At 34.9% G+C, this 12650-nt stretch overlaps 1 protein-coding gene across 1 annotated transcript in view; it reads left to right on the top strand.

Moving 5' to 3' along the window:
• Positions 1–12650, top strand: part of LOC149923375 (multidrug resistance-associated protein 1-like) — an 82738-nt gene that overhangs the window by 35526 nt on the left and 34562 nt on the right. Inside the window, exon 6 of the mRNA XM_090161606.1 lies at positions 9685–9861. Coding sequence (XP_090017732.1) covers positions 9685–9861 — 177 coding nt within the window. The remainder of the gene's footprint in view (positions 1–9684; positions 9862–12650) is intronic.

Here is a 12650-nt window from a genome sequence, read left to right as displayed (position 1 = left end):
ATTAAACAATTTGTAATAGAATCCTCGAGACTAACCATTCTCCTATCTGGCGACATGCGAGAATTTTAAACATACTTAGGTATTGAATTGGTTTTATTTTTTCTATTAAACAATTTGTAATAGAACCCTCAAGACTAACAACTCTCCTTTCTGGCAACATGCGAGGTTTCCTCAACTAGTACGGCGCAGCGACGAGTCGCTCTTAATGCAACCGAAATTAGAAACCGCGGATGCGTTAAAAGGCTCCTTCCTTATATTATGATTAACGACATTTGTTTTTATTAGAACTCAAGATTTTTATTATTCAAAACAAACTATCGCATTTTTCCATGATTTGATTTTAAAGGCCTTAAATAAAGCACAGTTTACATTATAAACATGGTATTTACATTGTAGTGGACATATATCTGATAGTCTAGTAAAATTAGGGCATCCGATATCTTCTATATTCACTATCTTCGAACCGAAAAGTTCTGAAAGGAAAGACGCTTTTTCCAACCCTTTTGTGTAGAAGCGCCTCGCTTTTGACAAAATGTCAGGAATAATTATATCCAAATCCGCTTTTACGTATTCCCCTTCATTCCATTCCATTCCACAGATGTTTCGTGAAATCCACGCACACTGTCGTCGGTCTCGTAAACATAGTTCATGGTAGGAGAATGGTGCTCGGAAAGAATACACATTATTTTCCCCAGTCTCTGCAATGATATAGGCCAATTCTTTGAGAACGTACTGTCCATTCGCTCTGAGAAAGTTCACTTCCAAGATGCATGTTTTTTCCGACGACCTTTAAAAAAAAAAACGCTCTTTGAAAAACAAGTCTTAAAAACAATACCTTTAAAAGTTATAGAAACTTACATTGTTAATGTTCCAAGATGTGGTACTCAAGCGGACAAAATTCTGAATAAATTCGGAGTAACAACGACGTCCCTTTATATAGTACCTAAATACGACCAAACGACCTTCGTGTAAGTCAGTGTGGATTAAATACGAATTACTCCCCGTTATTTTAATATTGTATGTTTTTAAATTTCAAATATTTCGATGGAGTACGTGTTTAGACTTATTCCTAAAAGCGATTATATTCGACGGACGACGGATATTGGAAACCACGTTAAATAACTCATATAGGATCCCTTTCCGGCAAAGGGAGAAACTCCGTAACCGAGGATCCGTTTTTCAAGGTCTACCGTTCTTTCACTTTACATTACTTCTCGTCGCCTCTTTTAGCCTCCACTTGAATTCGCTCCCCGTTATTTTAAGCATATAGCTAATGTTTCGTCTCTCTCGCCGTAAAACACGTTCAAGGTACATTCCCTCTGCGTAAAGAAATAGGAAGCCGCCTATTTAATAAGCTCGGTATTCTACGCCGCATTGAGGCTTCGGAAAGTCATTATTTCAACGGACTTTTTCGTACTTTGTCTCTACCGGCGCCGAGCTGGGAAAGAGAACGAACTCGAGTCGGTGATTTTTGCTCCACGTTGATTCTCTATGGAGGAGATCCACGTTCAATTCTTATGGGGGTAGATCCACGCATGATCCTTATGGATCCCCATAGGGATCATAGATCCACGTGGGGCTCAACTCTCATTTTCTACCTACTAACGTTAGAAATAATGACGTTGTTAAACACTACAAAGAATAAAAACAATTTAAGTCTCAAAGTATATATGTACAAATTTACTCGAATTGACTTTACGAAGAAACCAAATCAAACAGTTCACAGATAAAAAAATTATAATAAATAAAAATAAGTACCGTTTTCAAGTAACAGCAATGTCGGTTTACGGTTAATCTTAGTTCACGAGAAGAAGTGGAACGATGACTCCTGAAGTATTACATGACATAGATTCTGACAAAAATTTTAATTGTTTTGGCCATCTCGCTAGCAGGCCATTGTTTTAGAGTTGAGACTTTTGCGATTCCCAAGTTTGAAGAGTCACAAAGATATTTGTATGCGTCAGTGAATGTTTTAAAATATTTTCCAATTAAATATATATTATCTTTAGTTTTAACGATGTTGTGAATTTCGACCACTTTGCCGTCGTTCAATGAAAGTAAAACCATTTACTAAGAGTTTTTTGAATTGCAGTCCGATAGATGTGTCTAATGTTGGCCCATTTCTATTTTCAAACTTGACTACCATTTCGTTAGTGTTAGGAATTGTGAAATTATTACGGTCACTGCGGTTTCTTTCGATAAGACGGTTAACAACCTCTTGTAGACTAAAAGTGGTTAACTAGGGATACGAACAAGTTTTTTCATTTGTCCAAGGTACGATGCAAACGCAAAAGCTGAAAAGTTGTCAAGGCTTCCGTAAATACGAGCTTGTCCAGGAAGATGTATTAGACAATTAAAATATACATAAATGCTTTTGCCGTAAAATTGTTACGCGCTACTGACAAAGGCCATAAGAAATGTTTCAGCATAATTAATTTGTTCTGGAGAAGGGTTTGGCTTGCATAATATGTAGATTGCAACATGAAATAATAGAAAATGATTTACAAGAGGTTTTTGATAGTAATCCTTGGAATATTAAAAAATTCCGTGTTCAATACGAATTGCCTAAATTCAGTGGCTTTCCATCGATCAATTTCAAGTAAAATACGAAGCTTAAGAAGTTAAGACTGAATTCAACAGGAGTTTGTTTCGAGACGTTGAGTAGCTTAGCGGACATCTGACTAATTACGGCTGTTTTCTGTTTCACCTTTGACCTCGGTTTCATTCAACTAGCTAAAAGTCGTCTCATACATTCCAAGCAAACCAAATGCATATAATAAATCGGAAAACTTGTAATCGTATCAATAGGTAGGGTAAATAAAGGAGATTGTTCATTAGCGCTATGATGTTTTTTGAGAATGTTGCCTAAATCGCTCATCCGTTCGTATTTCAGCGTTAAGATCATCAAAAATTACTTTCTCCTTATACACCTTTTTGTTCACAGTAGTCACAACCGAAATAGCATTTATGATTTTTCATACACTTCAAGTACGCTGGCGTGTTCAATAGCTCAACTTACATAGAATAGCAGACGTTGGTCAAAGTTTTCCTTGCGCTTCAGCAGTACTTCTAGTGGCACCTCTAACGGCTGGTTTAAAACTTCTCCCGTGTTTCGAAAGTGTTAACATATTTTTGTATAGAGACACCCGTCTAGTAAGCGAAGCGTATATATAGTATTTGCTTAGGGAAATTTTTGAGAAGTGAGTCAAGCTCTGTAATGTGGAACACAAATAAGATAACATTCTGTATTTTTTTCACTGATTTATAATAAACCTTTTTTAAGTGTAGTCAATATTCGTAATATACAAATTATTGCAAATAAAAATAAGCCCATGGAAAAACTAAAATCGTTAAGTAAAGGGAATAAAACCTCAGGTATTTGATGTTGAACACCTTTGGCTTTAGAAATATTTGGCGCCACTGTACAGGGTAATTTGAAAAATTGACGGGGCCTTCCATGAAGATTGCTCTGCAGGTATATTCCCTTTAATGCTCCTACTAATAATGATATTTTAGTAGTCTAATAATAATATTTTCAAAACTTGACCAGAGATGGGCAGCTCTCGTGAGCGGCTTGGTTATTCTGAGCGGAGATGAGCGGTTAAATGTCTTTTTTTACATTAGCGCTCAAATACACTGTAAAAAATAATGCGCTGAAAAGGGTTTAAATATCGTTTATTTTTTATTATCAACCCTTAAATGGACTTCGTAGGGAATCTTAATGGTTTTGAAATGATATGAGAAAAGCTAACGATTTAGTGTTAACCGTTTTGAGAATGGTAACAGGTTTATTGTAAACCATAAAAGTGACGTTATGGGTCCGAACTTAAAACACACTCAAAATGGGTTGATGTTAACCTTTAGAGAAAAATCTTATGGCTTGCTGTAAACCGTCAAGGGAAAGGCAATAGAGCGTTCTATGAAATCGGTGTGGTGTGCTTTCCCCCATTTGAGTTCGGAGGAGGTAAAGGTTTGGCCGGTTTTTTTGTGTGAGAGAAAAATAGTTATCTGGCAAACCCGTAAGAAATTGAGAGCAGTCGATTTTTAGGAGTAGCGTAGTTGCTAGCCTTGGCTTCTCTAATTTCCGGCTTTCTGCGCCTTTTTCTTATTTTAAATAATAAATAATAAATGTATGATGGCAAATAAGCAAAATACTAGTCCCAAATCCACGGGTTAAAAAGAAACTTAGATCATGAAAATATTATTAACCCCAAACATACTTCAACACCTAGGGTCTCTCCTACAACTCCGAAAAAGTAAGTCTCTAAAATATTCATATAAAGACAGGACATAAGCTGAATTCGATTACTAATTTAAAAAACTAAATATCTTAAGATACCAAAAAAAATCAACTATTTTAGAGTTTCTAGAATTATGGTCACTAGCGGTCGACGTAGTCTCTATTTAGAAGTCTAGTTCGAATTTGAACTGGGTAGGAAATAAGGAAAAATTGTTTTTCTTTTTCATTATTCACGCCCAGAAAGCGAACGGGTCGTGTTATCTCCCCCCGCCTAAGAATATGTTCGTCCCCGAACAAACAACAAACACAAAAAAGGGGCATGATACTGACATCTTTGTTATATAAGGTTTTGATATGGGATCACCATATAAAAGATCACAGAGTGATCTGTAAGTAGGATCAGTTTCGGGTTTCATGAAATTTTGTTCAACTTTCATTATATAATATTTTTTTTGTTTTTAATAGAATATTTTCATTGTTCTTTCTATTTTAGGTATAAATTTTAATTAATTCAAATATTTTAGTTTTGGATGTGGGAACTTGTACAGTCTTTTCAACGGATATCGTGGGACCAAATTATTTTACACATTCTGATTTAAACGTTCTAAGGTTGATAGCTGACCTACAAAGTTATAAATCGAAAGTGTGAAAAGTATGTTATCGATGTATCACAAAAATGATAATAAATTATTACAAGTTGAAATTTGACAAATTTCAAAGCCTTATTTCAATTCAATTATGAGCGTGTGTATATTTAAAATAAAAGATTAATTTTCGGATGTGGGAAATTACACAGTCTTAGTTATCCATATGTGGGGACGTTTGCACACTTTAATGAAATTTTGTTAAACTTTCTTTATATAATATTTTTTCTGTTTTTAATAGAATATTTTGATTGTCCTATATATTTTAGGTATAAATTTTAATTAAATTATAGAAAATCATATTTAAACAGGATTGAAATTTTTGCATGTGGGTACCTCCATGATCATTTTATCCAACAATCGGAACATTTAAAAACACACACTTTCGATTAGAGACGATACATAAAACAATAAGATATTCGTAGCCAATTTAAAATTAGTGTTTGAAAAATATTTGCGGTAAAGTGAGGACTTTCACAATCTTCATAATTGATATGTTGGGACTTTTACACACATCTTTATGGTTATATCGTAAATATTTCTAATTGTATTGTTTTCAATTTTATTGTTTAAGTTTGCTTTTGTTTCACCGATTTTGGTGTAAAAATAAGTTTACACTCGGATATCATTTTTGTGTGCGGGGACCTCCATGACATGAATATCTTGCTGCTTGAAATCTACCTCAACAGCAGTAGTAACACCATATGATAGTACTTCAAGTTTAAGACATGAAAGTTGAATATTTTAGATTTGTACACAATGCTAAAAATAATCACCCTGTATTTACATAAATATAAATTCAAATGTTATTTATTGAAACTGCCCACGACAACAGTCAAGGCATAATGAGATAGTACACCAAATTCTAAACGCCTTATATTGTAGATTTGTACGATAATATAAAAGTAATCACCCGGTATGTACGAAAAATATGACTGTTGCTGCTTGAAATCTACCTCCACGAGATAGTACTCCTAGTTTAAGACACGTAAGTTGAATATTGTAGATTGTTTCGTGAATTTAAATAATAAACACCCTGTACTTCTAAGAATTACGAATGATGTTTATTTAAACCGCCTACTACAACATTATAACAAATATTCAAACAAACACCCTGTATTTTCCGGAAATATGGCAATGGGATTCTTGACATTTTACGCGTAGAAATGTTCATTATTTATTTATATAAGGGGACATTATATGTGGGGACATTCATCTTTATATGTGGTGATCTAATATTCTACCCCCATGGCCAATGTAATTAAAATTGATTTTTGGGTACCCAGATATACGGTGAGAAGACGAACGAGAATGGTTTCGTAGGCCTGGGGACATCGCTCGATTGTAACTGCTAGCGACATCTATGAGATCAGTGTATATTCCGAAGTCCCCTCATTTCAATCAAAATTACCTACCACGTCGGAAAAATTTTTAACTAACAGTAGGGGGGCTAACTAACTAATTTTAACTATTATTGTAAGTGGGGACCTAAAAATGTACCCACTTCGTGGGTGAAAAGACTGCCTATCGCCCCACATCTCAATCGTGTGCGAACTCACACCCACCCACACACCCACCCACCCACCCACACACACCGACACACCCGCACGCACAAAACACACAGAGGGAGAGAGACAGACACGATGATTGTATAACCCCTCCTAGGGGACATAGAGGTAAAAACCATAAAATGTAACCTATAATGCAGCTGCTGAAAAACCTTATTGTCTTAAATCTCCTGAATCGCCTCAGATTGAATTATTTTTGTATGGATGGCATTTCGATAAATATCACGCGTTTGATCACCCCGGAATTAGTGGCATCAGTTAGGGCACCGGCGAGCGTTCTTTATCTATTACAGATGTGATAAAACACCCAGTATTTATTAGTTCTAACAGTTAATAATTCAAGTACATCGCGACTTAAAATATTACTCTCGTAACCTGAGCTAAAACTAGGGAACAACAACTGGTCAAATTAAATCCATAATTCTCTTAAGACCAGTACAAGATAATAGAGAGGTTAAGCAAGCCATAACATATTAAAATGAAAGACGCTAAAATTGCAGATTTTGTTATGAACATATTTGAGTAAAGTGGCGTACTCCTGTAAGAGCTACTGGACGGCGGATAATGCGTGTGGTCGCTAGACAACGCTGCCCACTCCCTATTGGGCTGCTGTTTGATGTGTGACTGCGGGTGGCTTACCCCGTTTGGCGCCTTTTACGTTCATATTTTAGGGCTTGTTCAATCTCTCTATCAAAACCATCGTTATAAAATTGTGTTTCGACTTTATAAAACAATTGGTATTTGGATTTATAATATTTACAATATCACATAAGCTCCAACTACTAGGAAATTAAATTAAATCTGACGGGGGAAGCCAGATTGCAGTTTTCAAAGGGTTAGAAAATGGGTACGAATATGGCTGAGGTACCGTTCTGCTAAGAACAATAATACATGCTTAGAAGTTCTTCTTAGAACAGTCTTACGAGAAGAAATATAGAACAAGATCACAGTAAAGAGCTATATCTATCGTCTTACAAGTTAAAATTTAACTTTTTTCAATTAAATATAAGTATAACAGTTAATTTATATGATTAAATTAAGATTTCAAGTATTTTTAGTAGTATATTTAATTTAAAATTAGAACGTTCTTAACAAAGCCTGATTTGAATGTAAATCTGACCACAGAGGGTGCTGTTGAAAATAGTGTTGATGTTATTTTATATTTGAAATTTAAAACGTTCTATTTCCCAGTGAGAAAAGTTTCAATGCGACCAAGGTTCCGTTCTCTTAAGAACATCTTTAAGCTCGCCTATTTTGCACCAAGAAGCGTGCTACGCCATTTTTTTTCGTACAGTTTTACGAGTGAAAATATTGAACAATATCAATATGGCGATATTTTAAAATCGAACTTGTAGAAGTTTAGGAAATAAATGTTCTGCATAGAACATTAAGTACATCTGAAAACAGATTTGGTTTAATATTAACATATATTGTGTTAGAATCCACTTCTACGTTCGAAATTGAACAATGTAGAAGTAAGGTCCCTGGACATCTGAAATAAATCCATTTTAATCATCGACTACGGTTACATGGAGCTCGGAGCGTCGACGTAAAGAAACGTCGACGTTTATTTTTCTCATTTCCTTAACACTTGGTTTTTTTTTCTTTAATTTACGCAGTTGCGTGTAGATATTTTAAGGTTTAATAAAATTATAATTTCCCTTGACCCGAACGAGGAATTTGTGATATTTCTTAATGATCAATATTTGCTGCGATTAGGTTGAGTATCCCAACTATAACAGAAAAACAGGTCATAGGGCTTATTCTATCTTTTTCGTAAAATCGAGACTCGTAAAATATAACGAGTTTCTTTTAACGAGCGCTTAACGAATTTTCGTTAAAAACGTATTCTATCTCGAGTTTCGTTAAGCTCTCGTTAAATTTTTCTCGTTATTTCCGAATTCGTTTTGGTAACGAGTGATGACGTAGTACCGATTGATAAGCCAATGAAATATGGTGTTACAAAGGTGCCTTTTTTCACATTATTTAAAATTTATAAAATTTATCATTTGTTTCATAACCCATTCTTTTTAAGTTCTCCTGCCCAATAATAGGAACCTGATAGCAACCCACAGCGTAAAAGCGTAATGCAATCAATATCTAGTTAGGTAATAATAATATATTAATAAATTCTTTAAAATATTAAACATGTTTTCGTATACTTTGCTATCAACTGGAACAGCAGTACTCAGAGAGCCAGAAAGGCGATTTTCCAAAGTTTGACAAAGTTCTAAAACCAAAATTTTTGGAAGTCTGAACAGATTTTTGAGCGTATATTCACTTAAGTCCCATCAGGAATTCATACATCGAACTTGGAATGGTTATCTCGCCCGATTTCCGTCTCTATCTAGGGGACCGTTTTTTTTTTCATCATTTTGACGTCAGAGCATACGTGTTTTCTCATACGATTTTCAATGGTATTAAATCCTAGTTTCAGATAATTTCATCCCCCTGTGTCGAAAATTGATAGCGACGGTCACCTCGTCATTCGGACTTCGCGGTTCTCAAGGGTATTGTCACTGCTGCCAATTTGACAGCGCTAACAATGCCGGACTTAATCCTTCCACATGGAGAGGTCGGGAGAGCGAGCTGACCCGTCGCTATCAATGGTTGGGTTTCAAACCCTAAATTTCGAAATGGCCGGGGAGTCGAACAACAAAAAACTACAGTTGTAAAAACGGGAGGTTGCGCGGGGTAAAAACTCCTAAAGAGGGGAGACGCGTGCGAGGGGGCGATTTTTTTTCTCATACACGTCACTGAAAACGGTCCCCGAGATCTTACCATAGGGAATACGGCCGGATAACCATTCCAAGTTCGTGGTATGAATTCCTGGTCCCATGCATTGTTATTTTCATTTTCAAATAATTGCCTTAAAAACTCCATCCTAAAGACACCACGTACCGCCATTATAATCTATATTTTCACACAAAAATGATGTAAAATTAAAAAAAAAACCTAGTGAACTTCAACCTTTAAAAAACCACCAAATACTTTCGTCCAATGGGAGCACAGTCGTAACCGTTTACGAGCCAAAATAGCTCTCGTTATCTTTAACGAATAAGCCTAACGGATTTTCGTTACCGTTAAGAGATAGAATTGCTAAAAATCAGATTTCGATAAACTTAACGATTTTCGTTAAATTTAACGAGTAACGAGCCATTTTTAACCATAACGAGAGAGATAGAATAAGGCCCCAGCTGCTAATAATAAACTTTTTATTATAATTTCACAGGGTTCAATTGCTTATGTTCCACAATTACCTTGGATTCTGAACGCTTCGGCGAAGAAGAACATTATAATGGAAGAAACATTTGATCTATCCAGTTATCAGAATGTTGTAGACGGTTGCGCTCTTTCACAGGATTTCAAAATCTTACCCGCGAGCGAAGACACCGAAATTGGAGAAAAGGTATTGTGTACGTCATCAATAAGCATGTTTCATTGCATTAATGTTTCCAAATAACACCGTAAAGGTAAGCTTCAATAAATAACAACTTGTAAAGTTTTCACTTATAATTTAAATTCGTTAACTTTTCCCTGACCTGTGGCAACTCTGTCGACAATATTTTGCGCTCACCATTTTAACCTGTTCATTTGTTTCCTGGCACTGTTTTCCATCTGATATGTTTTAACTACATTAAAATTTTTTTTTACTAAACTATCAAACTCGTTATGCTCCGAACAAAATTTTTCTCCAATACTATTTGAGATATAATTTTGAAATTTTCAGGGTACGCGTATTTAGTTTGGAATGCTTTAAATTGTAAATTGCAGTAAGCTCACGTTTTTATTAAATTTAGTGTTTGACCGCTAGGTGCTATAGAAAAAGTTTCAATGATAAGTTTGTACACCATAACAGGATCGTAACAGTTGTCGCATAAACATTAACTTTGATGAAACCCCACTGGAAAAGGTTCATCGGTGTGAAGTCAGGCGACCTTGGAGGCCATTGGACTGGTCCGTTTCGTCCTATCCATCGTTTTTGGATTTCAGCGTAAAGGTTGTCTACACCAGCTCGAGGTTGATGTGGAGGCCCACAAAATTGTCCGTAGTTGGCCAAAGCATTGTCTTATGATGAGCCCGCGACTTCATTCTGTAACAAAGGTAGTATATCTGCACATTTAGACGGTTTGGTATAAAAAATGGACCGATGACTCCATCTCCAACCTGACCCGAAAAGATGTTTAACCGAAAGATTTTTGGTAGTTAAATGGTCCGTATCTTCCAAACATACACTCATCGGTCATTAAGAGCAGATTAAAAAATCCGGAATTTCGTTCACCATGTTGCTTAACGAGTTAAAAAAGTCGAACTTACGAACCATATCTCCATCATGGAGAGCTTGATATCGTGTTGCTAGAAAAGGATGGAAACTGTGATCGTGTAGGATATGCCAAATGCGGATTCTGGGCAAACTCAATTCTACGTTTGTACTTCGAATGCTTGCTGAAACTGGCTCTTTTTTGACGACCAGCTTCTCAGTATCTTGGATTGACTACTCCATGGTTCTGCGAATATCGAACAGCTCCGAGAATAGTGTTGTGACTGGGAAATCTGTCAGGATATCGCATACCCTACGATTGTGTTTCGATTGGCTTCACTTAAAAATAATTCAATCATTAGAGTGGAAAACAAGGCTTTGTTGAACTTTGGAAACTTGCAGGACTCAGACTGCGCTTCATTTTGGGTTATTTCAGTTTAATAACGAAAACTAAATTCAACCTTTGTTCAAATCAACTAAGAATACACATTTTTTGTAAATTTAGTAGGTTTAATTAGACTAGCTTATTTTTCTCTCACTTATTTGTTGACATGTTATTCTCAAAAATAATTAATTAAACTAATTTTTGTAAAAGAACCCTGTGGCCTGCTATGGCGAACCTTTTTTTTGCTGACCTCATTATCTAAGTGAAAAATTGTTCGTTTGTGATCGAACAAACATTAATTGTAGGTTTTACAGTATGCTTTACAACTTACTCTTTGAAAATGTTTCTCTAGCACCTATCGGTTAAAATAAAAAAACGCGAAAACGTATTCGATATGTCTGCAAATTTTAATTTTAAACCTTCCCAACTAAATACGCATACCCAGAAAATTTCAAAATTAAATCTCAAATTAATTTTGCGAAAAAGGCCTGGTCAGAAAAAAGCATTCACATGAAAAAAGGTCGTTCACAAATTATGTAAAGCACTAACGATGGGGTGGTTTTAATAAGTTATGAGACAAGGGCAGCAGCGTAGGAGCCAAGAAACGAAAAGGCCTTCAGAAATTTCAACTAGGTGTAATACAATCCAAACTCTCGTTTGGGAATGGTAAACCTTAGTATTCATTAGCTTCATATAGTGCTCGGAATTGTTTATTCATTATCCACAAAATTTCCGATTTTATTAACAAAAGTTGGTAAAAAGAATATAATTTTAACTTATTTAATTATGTTTTTTACGCAACCAAGCATTTATTTGAATTAAAATGGTATTTATTTAAATAATTGTTTGTTTTGTTTAAATAATAGGCTTATCCACTTTCGATTATTCAAATATTCGTTATTTAAATAAATATTATTTAAATATCGCCGAGCTTATTTTATTCATGGATAAAAGTTAATCGAACGCCGACCTCTAGCTTCAAATAAACAACATGCCAATGCTCTGAAGAGGTGGAGATAATTTCACAGAATATCTTTCATACCATAAATTCTTAATTAAAAGCAGGTAGATTTATCCACTTTTAAACTAACATGGCGGCGTAACAGACGACAAAAAGTGAAGGTTAAGTTTTAGTTTCGTTTTGAAATAGAAAAGCATTTTTTATTTGAAATAAATAGTTTTTCAAATTTTCAATATATTTAATTCAATTCTCAATATTTTTTTTAAAAAAAGTTATTTTAACCATAGATTTTTTCGGTGGTTAAAATTTGTTTAAAACTGTCTGGCTGGTTCTTGCCAACCCTGATGGAGGTCGTTTATTTTTCAGATTCATCATTTATTTCAGCTATTTAGGGAAGAAATTAACATTATAAAAAATTATATATTTCTGCTTTAAGGCTGCTACAACAAAAGCCAACTTACATTGATTGATAGCTGAATCCAGGCTTTTCTTGATTTATATAACTCTTCCTAAAAAATGTTTTGCCAATTTCAAATTTCTGGAAATAAAGTTCACCTAAAGCTTTGTTTCCAAAGCGCTCGAAATAGCAAA

The sequence above is a fragment of the Leiobunum rupestre genome, chromosome 10 (assembly GCF_980474605.1).
Source record: "Leiobunum rupestre chromosome 10, qqLeiRupe1.1.hap1, whole genome shotgun sequence".
NCBI lineage: Eukaryota > Metazoa > Arthropoda > Arachnida > Opiliones > Sclerosomatidae > Leiobunum > Leiobunum rupestre.
This window is presented reverse-complemented; position numbering and strand designations above follow the sequence as displayed.